Source organism: Hydra viridissima, unplaced genomic scaffold (genome assembly GCF_058129835.1).
Source record: "Hydra viridissima isolate aposymbiotic clone 2 unplaced genomic scaffold, HvirCarnegie_v1 scaffold_2, whole genome shotgun sequence".
NCBI lineage: Eukaryota > Metazoa > Cnidaria > Hydrozoa > Anthoathecata > Hydridae > Hydra > Hydra viridissima.
In genome coordinates this window covers 15,152,764-15,173,343 of record NW_028324301.1, presented here as the reverse complement: position 1 = coordinate 15,173,343, position 20,580 = coordinate 15,152,764, and the positions used below count along the sequence as shown (strand labels likewise).

Here is a 20,580-nt window from a genome sequence, read left to right as displayed (position 1 = left end):
CCTGGAAGCTAAATGATAATTTTGTGTTTTATAACAAATGGTTTATTTTTTACCTAATATTATTTTAATTTTTATTATTAATTGACTAAAAACATTTAAAAATTAAGCTTTAGTTATAAAAGACTATTTTTTTAAAAAAAAGCTAATTTTAAAACCAGTTTCCCGGTAGCTAGACATCAATATTTTGCAAAAATATTATTATATTTGAATTCCCCGTACCCAAATTCATAGGAATCCAAGCGTGCTAGTCAAAATTCTGAAAAATTAATTTTTGGCTTAAGTATGATATACCCTAGCCAGTAATACCTAATTACTGACCTCAAACTTACATAAACACTTAAAATTAGTAAGTTTAAGTATTATAAATTAGTATTATTGATTAATTTAATGATACAGGATAGATTTTAGCTTTTTATATAAAAAATATCAAGTGTCCGGAAACTTTTGGCCTGCAGTGTAGATATCTTATTAATATATATAATTGGTCACGAATTCCTACAAAAAGAACAAAAATCGTCCCCGGCGCATAAACAAATATGGTGATAAATGTAAACCGCATGTCGTATTGTAAACCGTTATATGTGTGAGCAGCATGTCATATATCCATCTAATCTATCCATCTATCTATCTATCTATCTATCTATCTATCTATCTATCTATCTATCTATCTATCTATCAAGTAGATATCGATATAGATAGATAGATATAGGTATATAGATATACAGATATATAGATATAGATATAGATACATACATACATACATACATACATACACACACACACATACATACATACATACATACATACATACATACATACATACATACATACATACATACATACATACATACATACATACATACATACATACATACATACATACATACATACATACATACATACATACATACATACATACATACATACATACATACATACATACATACATACATACATACAAACATACATACAAACATACATACATACATTCTATTATTCTTTTCTTTTAAAACATTTCACTTTTTGAATTTTGAACTTTCTACGTTTAGTAAATGTCAAATTTTACCAAGTTTGCAGTATTTGGCACGGTTCTTGCAATTGGTGTATCATTAGTGCCAATATACTTTATACCAAAGATCAATCCAGATAAATACAGTAAGGTTATTTTAGCTGTAATAAGATGTGCAAGAGTTACCTTACATCAGCAGTCTACTTAGTTATTGTTGATTTTACTGTAATTGTAATTGTAGATAATTTCATTGTCTTTCACAAGTTATCAAGGAGTAAAAACAAATCCAATCTGTAACCTCAGTGTTTCTGTAGTACTATTTTTTGTAGTGGTAAAATTTTATAAAAAGTTGAGCTTCATTTCTTTTAAATATTGAAAGAAATCAATCAAATATCCTCCATAACCTCAAAATTTGATAATATACCTCTTATAAAAACTGCTAATTGTGCTGTGTCTTTTACGTCAGTATTTCTTCCAGTACAATAAAAATGTATTGAAATTAACCTGCCAATTTGTTTCTTCAAAGTTTCTTCAACATCTATTGATGTTCTTATATACTATGAATCTCTAAAAATAGCTATTTTTAGGCTAATTAATTAATGAGGTAAGTATAAAATTAGCTTCTGTGTTTTTTTTTTATTTAATATTTTCTTTACAATAGTATTATGTTTTTCAAAAGATGATTTAGATTTTTTTTCTCTACAACAGCCTTTTAATTCAGCATGGACTTAAATTTTTTTTTTAAATTATACTGTTTTATTGCAAAACAAACAGGTGGGTCATTCCATGTCAAATCAACTAAAAAAAAAATAATTCGGCACCATACCATCTTAGATTTTGCTGATTTTTGGAATACAAGCTTGAATTAATAAAAGGAAACTTCACTCCAAATTTTAGTGTCTGACTCCTCACGGTTTCAGAGATACTGATACTTGGTCCCAGTCTCTTTTTTGACTATTTTTTTCAGCGCCATTTATTTTTTAGGCTTATTGCATGACACAATTAGCTTTAACTTATAAAATACTTGTTTAATAGTGGTAAAAATTTCTATCTAACTATTTTTTAGGGTGAGGAACTCAAAAATCATGGGTAAAATACACAAAAATTTAAGCTTCTATATGAAAATTCAATTTCAAAATGGTGTAACACTTTTCGTAAGTTTTTTGATGCCCCGTACAAAAAAATGTTTATCTCAAGATGCCTAAAAGATAAAATTCTGAACTTTTTTCCTAATGTTCTATATGTAACAAACTCCATAATACAAAAAAACTGCAAGGGTTTTTTTTTTTTAAATCAGATTTATTCGCATTCAAAGTCTTATAATAATAAACCCAAAAAATTTCAAAATTACACTAAAACCATGAAAATAATTAAATTGCAATGAGAAAAACTAAAACTAATAGGCAATAAGAATTGACAATCTTCCACATTTAATAAAAATAAAAAATCTTTGAAAGATAACAAATTAGTTCTCTGGTTTAAAGTTTGCCCAGCTATCTTCAATGCTCTGGTGATCTATTTCACTGATTTTGTATTGTCTTCCTGTAACAGTTGTTGGAATATTAATCATTAACAATAAGTTTGTTGATGGAACCCAGCACACATCATCTCTAGAAGGCCAATAATATGACCTTGAAGGGTAACATGGATGCATGAATCTAACTAGAAAGTCTTTATTTTCAACATCAGTTTCCTCAACTAGTCCGATCCATGGATTGTTATCATATATCAAACATACAAACGCGCCAATGCTTATATTAGACAAGAATTCTTTAATAATTTCATCAGTTTGAAAATTAAAAACAAATGAATACTCCAATTGTTCAGAAACAATTTTAGTTCCAATTTTTGTGTTACTTATTGGAACAAAATTGTGATAGGTGCGAGTGCCTGGTAATGTTTTTGCAGTTGCATATCTTTGCTCCATTTCACTTCGAATTATTGTGTTTGACTCCTTAGATATGTAATAAAAATTAATTCCTTTGATTTCGTTTTGGCAAAAATTAAAAATTGCAGATGCTGTAAGAATATGATTTGTTGTTGTTCGATGAAGGCTAGCAATTGAAGTTAGTCTTTTTACAGTCCCGCCAATACCATCACAGGGTGATTTACCGTGACTTGTTGCAAAGAAAGACCATGTACATTTCATACCAAAATCTTGTTCATGGTGGCATATATTTATGAAGTGTTTGCAGTTTTTGTACTGGCCAACACACCCATCTGAATAGTAATGGACAGTTTCTATTTGATGAGAAATATTGCTTTTAATATGTTCAATTGCTAGCTTCATCACATGATAAACCATATCTACATCATGCAGTAAATCATCTGAGATGAAACATAATGAATCACATTTGAGGACATTATTTTCTTTATAATAAATTACTGTTGGATGCAATGTTGCTTGAATTTTGTTCCAGTGAAAACTTTGTATTTCGTCTTGTACAACAAACTCATAATTTTCTGAGAAATCTAAAAGGACAACAACCTCAGTACTACTTAACTCATTTTTTAACTTTCTTAAAGAAGCAGCTTGACTTTTTGCAATGTAAGAATGAACAGTAAGTTTTTGTAACTTATTTTTCAAAATATTAATAAAGCTACTTGTCGTTTCTGTTAGACTTAATAGCTCAGATCGGTCTGTTGTTTTCCATTGTTTATAATCTATACAATAATCATCATCTTCATCAATATCGTCTTGAGAGTATAACTCATTTTCAAGATAATGTACTAATGCAGAATCTTCTGGGCACATAGGGCAACGATGTATCATGCAATTCTTGTTAGCCCTACTACAAACAAGCATATCAATAAGTTCGTGATAATCCTTTGATAATTCAACTGCACTAATCATTAACTTAACATTTTGATGGTAGGTGCACACACATACTGTATGCGTACCAGATGCTCCTACTGTAATGCACCATTTTGGACGATGTGAGCAAAAGTTAGAAAAACAAGTCTTTATATCTGGATAACAGGTTTTAAACTTTGCATATAGCTCTTTTAGATTTGAGAGAATCAAACGTTTTTGCATGTGAGATCTTTGAGCTATACTAACAAAATCTTTTTTACCAGACATTAGTCTGCTATTTTCATCATTACAATAAAATTCAATAATTTTATCTACTGATTCTTGAGGTGTTTTCTTTCCTTTTTTTTTTTCAGGAAAAGATAAAATACCATTTTTCTGCAGCAATTTGCGTGATATCTGCACCATGTAATTAGTAACATTAAATTCTTTTTCTATATCTTTGTGTGACCAAGAAATTGGAACCAGTGTTAGTAGTTGAATTTTCTGATTACGATTGGAAATTAACATTTTTTCTTTGATTTTTCTAATAAGTATATCCATGTCATTTGTTTTACCTTTGACTTCCTTAGATAATTTATTGAAGGAATCTTCTTGGCTTAACTCTTCAGGATCTATATTTAAAGTCCTTGCAATGCCTAACTTTACTGTTTTTTGAACATGTAACAATTTTTTTTTGCCAAGAGCAACTCTAGAGTGACTATTTACTGCATGCATTTTGAGAGGACTTATGTTCATAATCGTCAAAGAAGAATTAAGATTTTTTTTTAGCAACTCGTTTATATTAGGATCATTATCTTCATCTTCATAAACCTGGCTACAAGTTGGTTCCATTTGTCCATCATCCTTAAATGACATAAATTTAATCATACATGAAGGACATATCTTTTCTCCAGGAATAACATTAATACCAATATTTTTCAATTTCCTAGCAAGTTGCATATTAATTTCTTTACATCCTCCTAAAAACATAAGTGATAACTACTGCTTCAGTAAATATTTTGTAAAAATATATATAATTTATATAAAATTACAATAAAGTTTTCAAAACGTTTCATGATTAAGTAATAATACCTTTTCTTCTTTTTCCTTTGTGTGAATTAAATGGATCACAGCAAGTTATGTGGATTGCCGAATAACGTTTTAAATAAACATATTCATGGTGTAGGCAAACCGTTGCATTTTCATCATATTGAATGCCAGAACGACTAATTATCAAGTCTTTTTCAACATCATTAAGACTTGAAACTTTCTTGATATCATGGGATTTTACATATGTTTGTTTGTTACAAATTTCTTTATTTGTTATTCCAATTGAACATATTTCTTTATCATTCATATTTTTTAGTTCTGTAAGAAACAATTTTAAAATAATTATTGTTTGAAGATTTGAAAATAGAAAATCCTTTAGCTATTAAACATAATGATCTTAGATGTGAAATGCAAACAAGTTTATATGTTAGAATTGCACCTGAGACAGCAAGATTCTAAAAATCTTTTAAAAAAATGCAAAAAATAAATGCAAATAATTTTTTTTCATTATAAAATAACAATTTTTTCCTAATTTTTTTATAAAACTTTGAATAAAAATAAATCTGATTTAAAAAAAAAAAACCCTGCAGTTTTTTTGTATTATGGAGTTTGTTACATATAGAACATTAGGAAAAAATTTCAGAATTTTATCTTTTAAGCATCTGGAGATAAACATTTTTTTGTACGGGGCATCAAAAAACTTACGAAAAGTGTTACACCATTTTGAAATTGAATTTTCATATAGAAGCTTAAATTTTTGTGTATTTTACCCATGATTTTTGAGTTCCTCACCTTAAAAAATAGTTAGGTAGAAATTTTTACCACTATTAAACAAGTATTTCATAAGTTAAAGCTAATTGTGTCGTGCAATGAGTCAAACAAATAAATGGCGCTGAAAAAAATAGTTAAAAAAGAGATTAGAACCAAGTATCAATATCTCTGAAACCGTAAGGAGTCAGACACTAAAATTTGGAGTGAAGTTTCCTTTTATTAATTCAAGCTTGTATTCCAAAAATCAGCAAAATCTGAGATGGCATGGTGCCAAGCATAAATTGAATTGAGCTGGAATGACCCAGGTTTTATTTTGTTCTTGCAAATAGGTTTTCTGTTCTGTTTAATGAAAAGAATTAAACTTTCTGTAAATTCATAGTTATAATATCATGAGCTTTTTTATATTCAGACATCTTAGCTAAATACAAATACAAATTTCATCAAGTAGGTTTCAAAATGAATGTCTAAAAGATTATTGGGAACACAATGCACAGCGAAAACCGATATTGTAAATATTATTATGCAAAATACTTGAGACAACTTGTAACCATATTTCAGCTGCCTTAAATGTAAATGTTATGATACTGAAAGCTTCAAAATTTATATAAAGTTACATAATAAACCTAATATTTTGTAGGATAGCTTTTAGAATTATATTTTTTCGTTCTTTAGGAATCCAATTTAAATATGTATTAGCAAACTCAAAATGGTCCTTCTAAGAAACAAAGATTTTTTTTGTTAGTTGCCTACCAAAAAAACTTTGCATTATGCATAAAAAAGCTTTTAGACAGTATTATTGATTTTTTGCCAATATGCTTTTGATATAAGTAATCAACTAAGTTTTTTTAAACATAATTTTATGAGCTATGGTACAAGTCTACTTCTATAAATATTTCAGTTCAAATAGATACAGGAAAAAAAAGTTATTCAAGAAAAAATGAAAAAATATAAAGCTTCCAGGCAATAGCACACTAATGTTTAACTGCTGCTCAGACTAACACAGACTAACACAATTTAAATAATACTGTGACAGTTACTAGGATTGTTGTAAACAATATGAAAAATACTTTATTTTTGTTTTATTTTGAAAAGATTAATATTTATTTTAATTAAGATTTTTGCCTTTTTAAAAGTGTTTATATTTTTGTAGGGGATTTTCAAAAAGTTACAAGAAAGAATATTATTCAATCAGAAGTGCAACCTGGAAGTAAAGTTATTGAATAATAAAAATAAATGAAATAAGATTTCTATTAGATATTTAAAATGTAATTAAAATAAGTTTAAAAAAACACTTGACAGATCAAAACCTTTCAGTTAATATATATAGATATTCTATTTATCAAAATACGTTATTTTGCTGACATTGGAAATTTATCTAATAAGTTTCATGATTTTAAACAGTTATTTTATTTTTAATGAAAATATTTTTAATTTTAGATATGAAAATTTGGTCTGATCCCTTTGACCGCAAAAAATGATGTCTAGAATAAGAAAAAAAAACCATCTGCTTGTCATTTTGAATCATCTTTCAATATTTAAGAGTTTTTTAATGTTGTATATATAAATTGAGTATGTAACTATGTACAAAAGCAAGTATGATAAATTTTTAATAGTTTCTGTTATTAATCTGTATTAATTTGCTAAAACTTTGAAATATCATCTTGTTTTGTCATGGCTTTGATTTTTATACTTTAAGAAGTGGTTTTGAGTTAGGTTTATCTATTTTCATTTGTGTGTTTATTTAAGTATTTAAAGAATATCCACTCCTTATTTTTGAGCTAAATTAATGTTTTTAAAAAGAAATTTATTTTGAGCACAATTTAGATAGTTGTTTGTTAAAATATTTTGTTTAGATATAACTATTCATTTTTTACAACAGCAAAAACATCATTTTTGTAATGAAAATCGACTACAAGGTATACCTTACCCTTTTTGACAATTTCTGTGTTTTTTATTTTGTTGGCAACATGGCCATTGTTATGCATTAAGTATATCTGGAAGTACAAGAGCTGATTATTTTTTAGTTTCAAAATTTATGTGGTACAGTTTATAGAAAAGGAAATGTTGTGTTTACATCAGGTGGTGACTGTATTCTAAGTCCTGTTGGAAACAGAGTGACGTGTTTTGATTTAAAAAAGTATTTATTTTTTCTTTTGTTATTTGAGTTTAGTTACTGTTAGTTTTAAATAGATCCTCTATAAATTTTTATCTGTTATTGTTTTTTTTTTTACTTAAAATTAATTTTGATTTTGTGAATTTTTTATTTATTATTTTAAATGCATTTTTTTAATATATAAATTTCTTTTTGAGTTTTTGATTGTCAGTTTTTGAATTTAGTAATAAATCTGTGACACTCCCATTTGAAAATGGGAAAAATATATCAAGGTTATGTATTTCTCCCAACAATAATTTGCTACTGTCCATAGACGAAGGTGAGTCAATAAAGATAGAAATCTTTAGATTTAGCTACAGGGTGTTTTAAAAGTTGTGCAAAAAATAATTTGACTTTTATGTACATTTTGTAAAACTAGATAAAAATCAGGAATAGGTATGGGATTTACTATTTTTGTTCGTCTAAAATAAGAAGTCTCCAAAAAAAAATTGTAAATGATAGAGTGCAACATGATTAACTTCTTCATAAACAAAGTACTCAATAACATGGGTGTTCTGTGTACATGATCTTTGTAACCCAATAAAAGTAGCTGTAATGATTCAGCTGGGATCATGTGGAAAACTGTCAGTGATAACACAGCTCATGATAGCTGTCACCATATATGTTGTTTTTAAAGAAATAAGGGTCCAAAAGGAATGTTACTGTCATTTCTATCCACACTATCACAAGTATCTTCTGGTAAAACCATCAGAATTTTTATAATAAAATGGAGTTATCATCAGCAGTTTCAAGATTTTCAAAAGAATAAACAATGAAATGAATAGATACAAAAAACCTAAATCCCCTTTAATGCATAGTGTCTTGCATATATTAACAGTAATAAATTTCAGCTATATAATAAATTAGTATATAATTTTAAAAATTATTACAAAATTATTTTGCTTCAAAAATATGTTTGAGGAATTTGAACTTAAATTCAATAGCTTATAACTATGTCACATAGATTTGGAAATATTGCAAACAAAAAAACCTAGATGATTTTTTTTGTAAGAGTTTTTTTTTTTATAAGCAGCTCTCTCTCAACTGGAGTTCTTAAAATATTTAAGTTGTTTTTTATCAAGGTTCAGCAATTTTTAAATTGGGACATCAAACCAGTTGGACATCAAACAAGTCAGAAATCAAACCACTTAGAGATCAAAGCAGTGTTTTTTAATTAAGTCACAAAAACATTTAAATTACAATTGAAAACTTTAACAGCTAAACAATTCTTTTCAGAAATATTAGCACACTGTAAATGATAAATATAATTCTCATCAGAGATTTTACAAATATATGGATGACAAGTATACACATTTAACTTTAGATAGCATTTCTTCTTTATCATTATTTTGGTTTTTAAATTTTTTGTCAAATTATGAAAAATAGTGTCTTTTATATACCATATTTAGAAATTGTTTGAATGTTTTCTTTAAATGTCTCAGCCATTAAACTATTTGTTTCATCCTCTGGCCAATCCTGTTGTGCTAATTGCATGTCTTGGTGGTTTGAAGCATGGGTTTATGCAAATTTATCCACATGGATCTTTGCAATGGGCAATAAATATATGGGCAGTAAATGGGCAATAAATATAAATCACCCTCTCTGCATACAGTACTGGTCATAGGTTTAGAGCCACCCCATTTTTTTAGTTTTTTGCAGATTATAAAGCCATAACATGCAAAATATATTGTTATAACATTTTAGTACCAAAAGGAGTATTAAAATATTAGTAATGAGTAGGTCCACCTTTATTTTTAACTACTTCAGCCAACCAGGCTGGCATAGTGTCAACAAGCTTCTTGCAATCATCAGCAGTAATACTAGTCCAAGCGGCAGAAATAAAGTCCCAAAGTTCATGTTTATTACTAGCACGTTTGCCTGCACAGCAGCGATCAATTTCATCCCACAAATTTTCTATGGGGTTCAAATCCAGTGACTGGGGTGGCCAGTGCAAGACTTGAACACCATTAGCAGCTAGAAAATCTTTAGCCACTTTGGACATGTGCATAGGATCATTGTCTTGCTGAAAGATCCATGGAAAAGTTGCAGGAAACAATGCTGTTGCTGAAGGTAGCAAATGCTTTCGCAAAATATCTCTATACATGGCACCATTCATGATTCCTTCCACCTGATGCAACTGGCCCGGCCCAAAAGATGACATACAACCCCACACCATGATGCTACCACCACCATGCTTTACAGTTCCCTGCACACATTCCGGTTTATATGATTCATTTTGACAACACCAAACGAAAATACGTCGATAATCATTACCAGCTAAATTAGATTTGGACTCATCAGACCACAACACCATTTGCCAATCAGTAACACTAAAATGCAAAAATTCTTGTGCAAATTTGAGACGCTTCTGCTGATTAATTTTGGAGATAAAAGGCTTTTTAATAGCAACATGACCATTCAAACCTTGTTTATTCAAACGACGACGAACAGATTTTGGAGATATTAAAGGTCCACCAACATCATGCCACTGTCGAGACAAAATTTTGGAAGAAAGGCGACGATTTGTTAGGGCCAGGTGTTTTAAGGTTCTATCTTGACATAAAGTTGACATTCTAGGACAGCCATATCTGGGTTTGTCCGTGAATGTATTTGATTCCAAATGTTTCTTATATGCATTTTGTACAGCATGGCGACTTTTTTTCATTTTTTTGGCTATATCATTTACGCTTAAGCCACTAATTTCCTTCAAAGCCACCACCTGGGCCCGAACAGTTGAATCAAGGCTTTTAGCTTTGCCTATTTCAGAAAATATTTTCACTTAAACTCTAAAATAAAAACGAAAATAACATTAAATACATTATCTAACTAGTGTACACATTCCAAAAAGTAGCATAAATAACAACTGAATTAACCAAAACATTGATACCAATACATCATAAAGTTACCAAAATATGTTAAAATGTTCAAAAATTGGCTATAATATTAAAGAACTCATGAAAATCAATATTTATATTTGGTTTAATACACATTTGGTTTTATTCATGAATATCGATAGATTCGTACCTTGTCAAATTACTATATGCATTGTTATGCTTATAATGTTAACCTCACCATACTTATGCCGCAAAATGATGAAAAAAACAGGTGGCTCTAAACTTATGACCAGTACTGTATTCATTAGTTTTTTCAATCAATATCTCTACCAGTTAATCTGTCCATATTTTACTTTCAATATTAAATGAAAGAAAATATTGGGTTTGCTAATATTAATAAGAATTTTTTTGATAATCAGTGCAGTCTTCTTCCATTCCTCACTATCATAGAGACTGGGTTCCACAGAATATGAACCCTAATCTGTAGGTGTATTGTTAATTACCTGAGATACTAAATTTTTTATTTATTGAAATGAAAAAATTAGCCTCTTGAGTTTCTCTACTATCTCTCTACTATATATTCTGCCCTAGTTGCAAACACTTCCTCTTAGTTGCTGCAATTTAAACCTGTTATACAAGGTCTTTCCCTTTTAGAGGAGTTTTCACAGAAAATTTTCCTCCACAATAATCATCTTCCAGATTAAAATCAATTTTAGTGTATGAAGAAGAGATATCGTTTTTATTTTTTTGAAATCATCATATAATGGTGCTTTACAAGCCTCTTCTGCAATTTTTTTAAGAGTTGATAAAAACTAGCAATACTTTTGAAAACTTGATTTGAGAAATTTTTTGAAAAAAAAACGAAAAGGCATAAAATTACATAGATCTTTACTCAATGCTTTGATTAGCTGGAAAGCTGTGTTATTTGGATATTCAAATTTGATTGATTCTTTAACTATTTTCCTTAATTATCTTATATCTTTAGCATAAACAGATTTGATCAAATATTTCAGTGTGGTATCAACTAAATGAAAAAAAATTCATCAGTATCAGAATTTGTAGATTTTTTGTACAAAAATATCCAATGAAGATCTTTCTCATTTTTAAAAATGAGTTTGTGAAACAGAAAAGAAACTAGCTATTTCAACTTTAAACCAATAAAAGAGAAAATTTGAAAAATTTATTAAAATTTAGATGGAAAATGTGTACTTTTCAGTCTGCGAACAAATTCCAAGTTGGACTTCTTTAGTTTTAAGAAAAAAGTTTATGCTGTTAAATATAGCCCTAATAGCAAGTAAGTGCAGTAATAAAAATTTTTAGGATAATTTATCAAATATGACTGTAACAATTAAAAATAATTTACAGTAAGTTTGATTGGTTAGTGCAAGTTTTAGCATTTTATTTGATGAAAGTTTTTTACATATTGCACTATTTTGTGTTATTTTAATTTACATAGATACATAGCTGTCACATATGGGAGAGGTATTCAGATTTGGCAAGCTCCTGGAATAACGAGAGAATATACTCCATTAACTCTCTTGCGCACTTGCATAAGCTCTTATGATGATACAAAATGTATTGATTGGTCAGATGATTCGAGGTAAGAATACATTGATCTATTATCATTGATTTATCTAAAAATTTTTAAATCGTTTAAATAATGACCAAACAAAGAACTAAGATTAAATCTAAGATTAAAAGCTATTCTATTTGCTTGGATAGTTCAAAAGAAAGATGTGTTTCAATAGAAAATGATGTTTTATATTAACTTTAATGCTTTTAACACTTTTTACAGGTTTTTGGCTGTTGGTGGAAAAGATTTGACTGTGCGTATTTATTCAGTTAACAGAATGAAAAAATTTAGACCTTATGTTCTAACTGGTCATCGCAGCATAATTGTTAACTGTTTTTTACTTAAAAACTCTTTGGATGTATCTTTTTACTATTTTATTTATTCTTAGTTATTTTGCATTTTAAACAAAAATTTATCTAAAGATATTTTTTTTAGATATTGAACTTAAGAACAATTTTTTCCAGAAAATTTTTATCAAAAAATAGTATTTATCTTAACTTTTAATACCATAGTTTTGATTTAATTGCAAACTTAATAATTGTTTTGATTTTAACTGTAAACTTAATATTTGTTTTGTATTTTTGAGATAATTCTTAACTTTTGTCAGTGTTACTCTATAAGTCGGGATGGTGCAGTTTTTGTGTGGAATTGTGAAAGAGAACTGAAAGATTTTGAAGAAGAAGATTGTAAACGAAAAATCACTGATAAATCATCTGGTACAAATGGATTTTTTAAAATTTATTTGATGTTTTTCTCTAAGGGTGCTTATGAATTTGGAGAATAGGAAGCTTTTAAAAAGTTCAATTTTATTTGAACATCATGAAAGTTATGCAAATGTATTTTTACAATTTTTTATATAGCCCCACATGTGATTTTTAATCTTAGCAATAGTAATTGCTTGATTCCATTTCTCAGCAAATTAATTTTAATTAGTATTTTATTTGTGCTAACACATGCTAATCAACTGTTAATCAAGTCCTATACACATTTAAAAGTTAGTATTAAATTAATATTATTTAGTAATTGGTTGTACCAATTACTAAATACTATTAATTTAATAATAAGAGGTAAGAGAAAAGATCATTTTTACCATTAAAACAAATTAAAACTTTGATGCAAATAACATAATTTAAGTATTTTGTTTATTGGAAGCTGATGTAAAAGAAAATGTAAATTTTAATGGAATCGTTAAAAAATTTTCTGAGATAAGTTGTAAATAAACAAATGAATTAGAAAAGATTTTAATGTGTATTTTAAATGAGAAAATTTGCTATATTTAGATACTGATGACTTTGCTAAGTGGAAACTTGAATCAAAGTACGTTATTTTTGAGTTGTTGTTTTTTTTTTTAAATAAAGATGTGGCTAATTTTTTGATTTAATCATTTTAGGCATTTCTTCTATCAAGATAATGTGTCATTAACATGTGCAGAGTTTCATAAAGGCAATAGTATTTTAGTTGTTGGATTTTCAAGTGGAATTTTTATGTTGTATGAAATGCCAGACTTCATACAAATCCACTCACTAAGGTATTTAACCATTTTAAATAAAAAAAAGTTCTTAATTTAAAATTTATTTGCAGATCAGGGTTGTGTAAAGAAATTCTTTTTTTATAAAGTTAAAAAAAAATTCTTAAATGGAGTAAATAAACAAAGTATAATTAAAATTCTTCAGCTTTTACACACTTGTATTAGATTGAAGTGGGTGCACCCACTTCTAATTCTAAAACCAAACGTTGGCTAAAAATTAATCTATATAGGTTTAAAAGACAACCTCTAACCTCTTTGTGAACACTTCACATATACAATCAGCTGTACGTTATTATATCTCTGGAAACATTATGATAATACTTGGTATAAAAAAGTTAATGTTTTTTTTTGTATGTAGTATAACCCAACATAAGATAAACTCAATTGGCATCAGTGGCACCAGTGAATGGCTTGCATTTGGTTCTTCCACCCTTGGACAGCTACTGGTATGGGAGTGGCAGAGTGAAACATATGTACTGAAGCAACAAGGCCATATTTATGACATGAATGTTATGGCATATTCACCTGATGGACAGTTTATTGCCACAGGAGGAGATGATGGAAAAGTTAGTTGTTATTTATTTTTTTATCTATTTTTAATATGTATTTTTTAGGTTTCAAAAGTAAAATTCATTTATGATGATATTAAATCATTTTAAAACTTCATGCTCCAATAAAAAATAGTTACTGAAAATATTTTGAAGGAGCTGTTTCAATTGTATATTTAGTTTTTATTAGTAATAATCCAATTTAAAGCACTCATCTGTATTTTATTTTATTTTTTTTTTTAATAGAGTTTGTTTTTCATAATATTAAAAATTATATTCAATCTATTCAAAACAAGCTCAAAACTGTTTAGGTGAAGATGTGGAACACTATATCAGGATTTTGCTTTGTGACATTTCATGAACATTCTGCTGGCATATCTGGAGTTGAGTTTAGCCAAAATGGAAAAGTTGTGGTTAGTTCTTCTCTTGATGGAACTGTCAGAGCCTTTGACTTGAACAGGTAATAAAAAACTATGTTTAATCTGTTGTTCTAAAGAATGAATGTATCTACTAAACTTTAAGCATTTTTAAATTATTGATACAAGTTTTGACTTAATTGTAAATTTTTCAACTTATTTAAAATTTTTCAATTGAGATATCGCAACTTTCGGACATTTGCATCACCACGTCCTGCTCAATTCTGCTCTTTAGCTCTTGATAGTAGTGGTGAAATTATATGTGCTGGGTCTCTTGACACATTTGAGATATTCATGTGGTCAATGCAGACTGGAAGACTTCTTGAGGTTTTGTTGAGTTCTATATTGTTTTTTCTTTTTTTAAGTTAATATAAAATTTAAAGTTTAATGAGTTACTTTAATTTATGATTGATTTGTTTTTCTTTTTGTTAAAATTCTGGAGTAACATTTAGATATTGTCTGGTCATGAAGGTCCGGTTTCTTGTCTTTCATTTTCTCCCATTAAATCTATGTTAGTATCTGGATCTTGGGATAATACTGTCCGGTTTTGGGATGTATATACCCAAACATCCCCAAAGGAAACAATTACAATTGGATCTAATGGTAACCTTTGTTATTATTGAAAAATAAAATTTTTGAATAAAAATATATGCTGCATAGTAATTTTTTTTCTTAGTAATTTTTTAAAATTTTTTTGTCCTATTTTGAATTATTCATTTTGTATAGTTACTGCTGTTGCATTTCGTCCTGATGGTCAGGAAATTGCTGTTTCTGCACTAGATGGAGAAATTAAATTTTGGCAGCCTAATGTTTTGATGGAGGTAGGTTCAATTGAAGGAAGAAAAGATTTGGGAACAGGTCGTAAAAAAACAGATCTTGTTACAGCAAAACGCCTATCTGGTGGCAGGTAAATAATATGAGCTTATTTTATAATTTCTGCAATAATTTTTTTTTTCTGTTTGTTAAAAAAATTGTATTTCTTGTAAGTTGCAATTATGCTGTATGCTTTTTTTTTTTACATATCATTACTTAAATGCAGAAAGAGTCAAACATTTTACCAAATTTTTAAATTCAAAGTATGCTTTTCTACATGATTGTTAAACCTATTTTCCTATTATGTAATTCTTAGAAAGATTTTTGGAAGTTGTTACCTAGCCACTTTTCACTCTTAATTTTCTATAGATAGATTTAAATGTTATGTGTTTATACAAGCTTATTATCCCTTATATAAATTCCAGTTATGAAACCACAATTAGGTTAAATGGTTAGTAATATCTTAATTGTGTACTAGTTTTGATTAACAAAATTTATTTACAAATTTCTCTTCAGATGTTTTACAAGTTTGTGTTACTCTGCTGACGGACAGTGTGTATTAGCAGGTGGTCGATCAAAGTATGTTTGTATATATCATGTGGAACAACAAGTAAGATTAAAGCTTTTTTTCTCTCTCTATAAAAAATCTCAGAAATAAAAAACTACTTACATATTCTAACATTACTAAACTCTAAATAATGTTAATGACTGTCTAGGATTATTAACATTATTGATATTCTACTATCAGAGTAACCTTTCAAAGCTGTTAGCTTCTCTAATCTTGTAAAAGATATTTGATCTTAGATAAAAAGTAATCTTACAAAAACTTTATTAAAATATTAAAATTTCTTTCCAGATTTTGCTGCGTCGCTTTGAGATTTCTTGCAACAAGTCTTTAGATGGGATGATGGTAAGAAGTTTAAATACTTAATTGATGTTGTGTAAATAGTTATATATCTATAAAATTACATGTTGATGCTAGCTGTTAATTTTAGCGTCACCTTCACAGCAAGAATATGAGTGATGCTGGTGCCATCGACATGATAGATTTAGACAGACAAAGTGATGAGGACGAAGTGAAAACCGATATAAGTTTACCAGGAGTAAAAAAAGGTAATTAGTTGACGCTGATCTATTTTTTGTTTTACTTTTAAACTTGAAGTATCTACTTTTTCTACTCTTTTCCAGGGGATATGTGTTCCAGACAAGTTCAGCCGGAAATCCAAACGAAATGTCTTCGATTCTCGCCCACGGGTTATTTAAAATTTGTTTTTTTTTTGCTGTTGATACCAGTTAAATAAGACCAGTTAAGTTATTTTTTTATTCATTTAAAATTCCCATACTATTTTTAGGCCGACAGTGGTCTGCAGCTACCACAGAAGGCCTCCTAATATTTTCACTTGATGGTTCGCTTACGTTTCGTCCTGAAGATCTTGATGTTGATGTAACGCCAGAACGGATAATGCAGTTGACGAAAGAGGAAAATTACTCTCTTGCTCTAAATTATGCGTTTCGTTTAAATGAACACAAACAGCTGGAACAAGTGGTGGAAAGCATACCAATACAGGATAGTAAGACTTTGCTAGTTTTTAATGTAACAAAACACACCAACTGACTGTCATGATTAAACTGTTAAGCAGACGAAAAGCAGTTCTAATCATTTTGATAATTTTTTTAAGACTACGGAGTTTCTACCTGCGAAATCCAAAATTTTGCAGTTTATTTAGGCATAAACAAAATATCTTATTGTCTTCTATAAATTACTAGGTCGTACCAATTTCATCAAATTAAAACAATTGTTTAATCACAGAAGGTCATTCGAATGGATGCTGTTGATCCTCATCTTTTTGCTTTTGCAATGACGTGAACTTTACGAAAACTCAAAAGACCGAAAGTAAATTTTTAGAAGGCTCTGATAGAAACATAAATATTTTAAATGTTATACTCAAAATAACTGGGAAAAATAAAAGTCAATCTACAAACTGGGAAAGATATGTATAAGTCAATCTACAAATATACTTACAATTAGTTTTATTAAAGGGAAGCAAAATTTGCCCGACTTCCTCAACCTACTGTAAGACTACCTTCAAAAAATTTTTTTTAGTTACTTAAAATCACTGTCATCGCAATAAAATATTTAACGCTCTTTTTCCAACTTTTTCTATTTAATGACTTTTTCCGCTAGAAATCACTTTAGCGTTCCCTCAATTTAATAAGTCACAGGAAGTCTTCATCAAAATGACACCATCATAAACACCATCAAAGTTTGACGTAGTTCTGTGTTTCCAGTTGTCTTTCATTGATATGTTAGAATATTCAAATGAAAGAGCGAAGATTTTTTATCGGAATTGACAGATGTCTGCCGCAATTTTGCCCTTTTTACGTAGCTCACGTTTCATGTTTGTTTAAAATTTTTTAATTGGACGAATTTTTCATGTTTGTTGGATTCATGTTTTTTGGGACAAAATGACGCCATTTTGTTGATACCATTCGATTACACTTCTTGAGTAATGACAAGGTGCAAGATCAGGCCAAAAGACGGGCGGATCATCGTGCTTTCGAATCATAATAATAAGTTGCTTTATCAAACACTTTTTTCGCGTAAATTTCATATTTATGTTCGTGAAGAATGACTGAGTTTTGAAACAACACGAACAGATAGCTTGTCAAACATAACTTTCTCGCCTAAATTTTGGCTTTAATTGTAGCAAAACGTTAGGATTCGTTTCTTTCGGGATTGTATAAAATTGTTGACCTGGGAATTTCGAACAGTTTGCAGAAGGTTTCATCCATTAAGTTATGCTTTGATTTCCTTAAAACTTTCCTCATTGCAGTTTTTGAATGCTTTTTTGGTCTTTGCTAAGTTGTTTTTAGGATCTTCTTAGGAATTTCTGCTTCCAGTATGACTTGTAGTCATATCTTTTTTTGACTTCTTAGGAACACCAGTTTTTCGAGATCCCAAACGAAGTACTCAGGGTTTGCATCAATCCCCCTAATAACTTTTTGATCAAGTTTTAAATTTTTCAGACCTCTTCCTCGGTTTCTCGAGTTTCTTTCCGATCCGCAACCTCCACGATTTGATGAGGTGTGACTTAGAGTTTTCCTCTGAACTTTAAACCTTTTTTTTTTTTTTTTTTTTTTTTGCAAGCGAATTGATATTACAATTTTTAAGTCACTCTTTTAAAACGAATTTTCTCACTTCTATTTGCGAGTTCATTTTCTTTGTTTACAATCAATTTTTTAAAAACAACCTTAATATTTGAAAGGGAGATAAATTTACTTTAAAACAGTAAAAATATGATCAAACCCCATGGGTCATTATCATTCCGGACAGTCTTTTATACTAGCTTTACCCTTTTAATTTTCATCAAATGATGAAACTCCAGTACCCCTAAAAATAAAGGCAACAAAAGGCAATTATTAGTCTTTCATGATTGTATTTAAAATTTTCTGTTTTTTAGTGCTCTATGCATTATGTTCAAAAATTCGTCTAACGTTTGAACCAAAAACATGATATAATATAATCTTAATAATATGTTTGAAATGACCAAACACTTGATCATAAGTTCGTATTTCATTCTAAATTTTGTTAAGAAGTTTTCAAGTAATTTTAAAAATAGAAGTATTATCTTCGCCACCTAAGCGTTTTTTTTTTGTTTTTTTTTTAAATTTACGTACGCGCGTTACTTCCTTAGTTAACTTATTTGTGTTCGGTTTGTATTTACTCTTTTTAGTTGCAGTTTTATCGAAAGGTATTCGTGACGATTACATCAGTAAAATGATGTGCTTCGTTGGTAAACAGTTGGAAACTTCAAAACACATTCAATTTTATTTGACCTGGACCAAACATTTATTGACATCGAAAGGTGTATACATTAAAAATCATTCAGCAACGTTGATGCCTGATCTAAGATTAATACAAAAAAGTTTAACACGGCATTCTAACTTCATGTCTTCAATGTGAGTATATTGTTGGTAAAAAATACTGGCGATAAAATGACAAAATTTGTTTGCTAATCTTCAATAACAAGAAGTTTCTTGTTTGCTTTTAGCTAATTATTATTCTTGTTTGTTTTTAGATGCGAAGATAATTATTATTCTTTAAAATATATACTGTCAGCTAAAATACAAAATACATCAGAGAACAAAGACGTGTTGATGGAAGAATGATAATAATGATGTTCGGTTTCACAGAATAAATCACCACAACTCGTTACTGCTAAACGTAAAATTATTTACAAATACAGTTAATTGAAATCACTACAATTTTTTTTTCCCCCCGTTTTCTATTTTGGCAAATGTTGTACTGCCGTTTATCTTTCAGTCAGTTTATCAGTTACCATTATAACTAAATTATTATGATAACTGAAGATTAACAACCTCTTGTTAGATATTGAAATTTCAGTCAAACAAGAATCATTTTAAAAAATGTAACAAAATGATGTTCACTTCATAACTTAAAGGAAGGAATGTTAAGGCTAAGGAAAAAAAAAGTCCCTGATCTATGTGACACACCGCTAAATCACCGCTATTGGTTTCTAAAAATTAAAAATTTAAAAGAGAAATATGGATTGTAGAAACTTTCAAAAAATCGTCTTTTAGTTGATGTATTTGTGGATTATAATTTTTCGTAAAAAGGTATTATGAAACAACTTCTGATAGTAAAATAAGTGTCAGAAAGTTGTCACATTAATTCGTTGATGAAGTTGTTAAAGAACTCGTGAAATTTTAGATGACGTCACTTTCATTTTCTCTTCGTTGCTAATATTTTAACGACGAAATTTTTTTATTTAAAAATGGAACTTGTAAATAAAAGTCAATAGCTTTGCTTATTTTTCTTACATTAAACGATGTCATTAAACGTAGCAGCTACTTTGTATCTGATTTATTGAATTAAGGTGGCTCACCCCCATTAAAAATCAAAAAAAAAAAATTTTTTTTTCTTTTGAATTATGTTATTTTAAGCATTGAAGTACAAAATCCATAATATATTTTTACTATTATATGCTTAAAAAGTAACAAAAAATACCATTTTTGTGGTTAATACAGTTTCCTACTCCTTAGCAACGTCATAGCAACGGTATAAACAACA

At 28.6% G+C, this 20,580-nt stretch overlaps 2 protein-coding genes across 6 annotated transcripts; one reads left to right on the top strand and one right to left on the bottom strand.

Annotated features, from left to right (window-relative positions):
* Positions 1-263: 263 nt before the first annotated feature.
* Positions 264-19,748, top strand: LOC145183277 (periodic tryptophan protein 2 homolog). Of its 5 annotated transcripts, none has more exons than XM_090080255.1 (24): positions 264-346; positions 1,050-1,155; positions 6,775-6,831; positions 7,062-7,540; positions 7,649-7,761; positions 7,962-8,056; positions 11,805-11,904; positions 12,067-12,210; positions 12,406-12,541; positions 12,791-12,899; positions 13,464-13,500; positions 13,574-13,711; positions 14,070-14,277; positions 14,571-14,719; positions 14,855-15,002; positions 15,128-15,278; positions 15,402-15,582; positions 16,005-16,098; positions 16,345-16,398; positions 16,484-16,601; positions 16,677-16,742; positions 16,841-17,059; positions 19,223-19,448; positions 19,568-19,748. In XM_090080255.1, the coding sequence occupies exons 4-24, from the start codon at positions 7,523-7,525 to the stop codon at positions 19,656-19,658; spliced, it is 2,595 nt and encodes an 864-aa protein (XP_089936381.1). In that variant the 5' UTR covers positions 264-346; positions 1,050-1,155; positions 6,775-6,831; positions 7,062-7,522; the 3' UTR covers positions 19,659-19,748. The 5 variants fall into 5 exon arrangements, with proteins under 5 accessions (XP_089936381.1, XP_089936383.1, XP_089936382.1 ...); XM_090080257.1 differs by lacking the exon at positions 264-346 and adding an exon at positions 452-539; XM_090080256.1 differs by lacking the exon at positions 264-346 and adding an exon at positions 501-583.
* Positions 2,320-5,278, bottom strand: LOC149892176 (uncharacterized). The gene is made up of 2 exons (XM_090080259.1): positions 4,896-5,278; positions 2,320-4,783 (listed from the first exon to the last, which is right to left on the bottom strand). Exons 1-2 carry the CDS (start codon positions 5,158-5,160, stop codon positions 2,475-2,477), a joined length of 2,574 nt encoding a protein of 857 aa, XP_089936385.1. The 5' UTR covers positions 5,161-5,278; the 3' UTR covers positions 2,320-2,474.
* Positions 19,749-20,580: the final 832 nt, after the last annotated feature.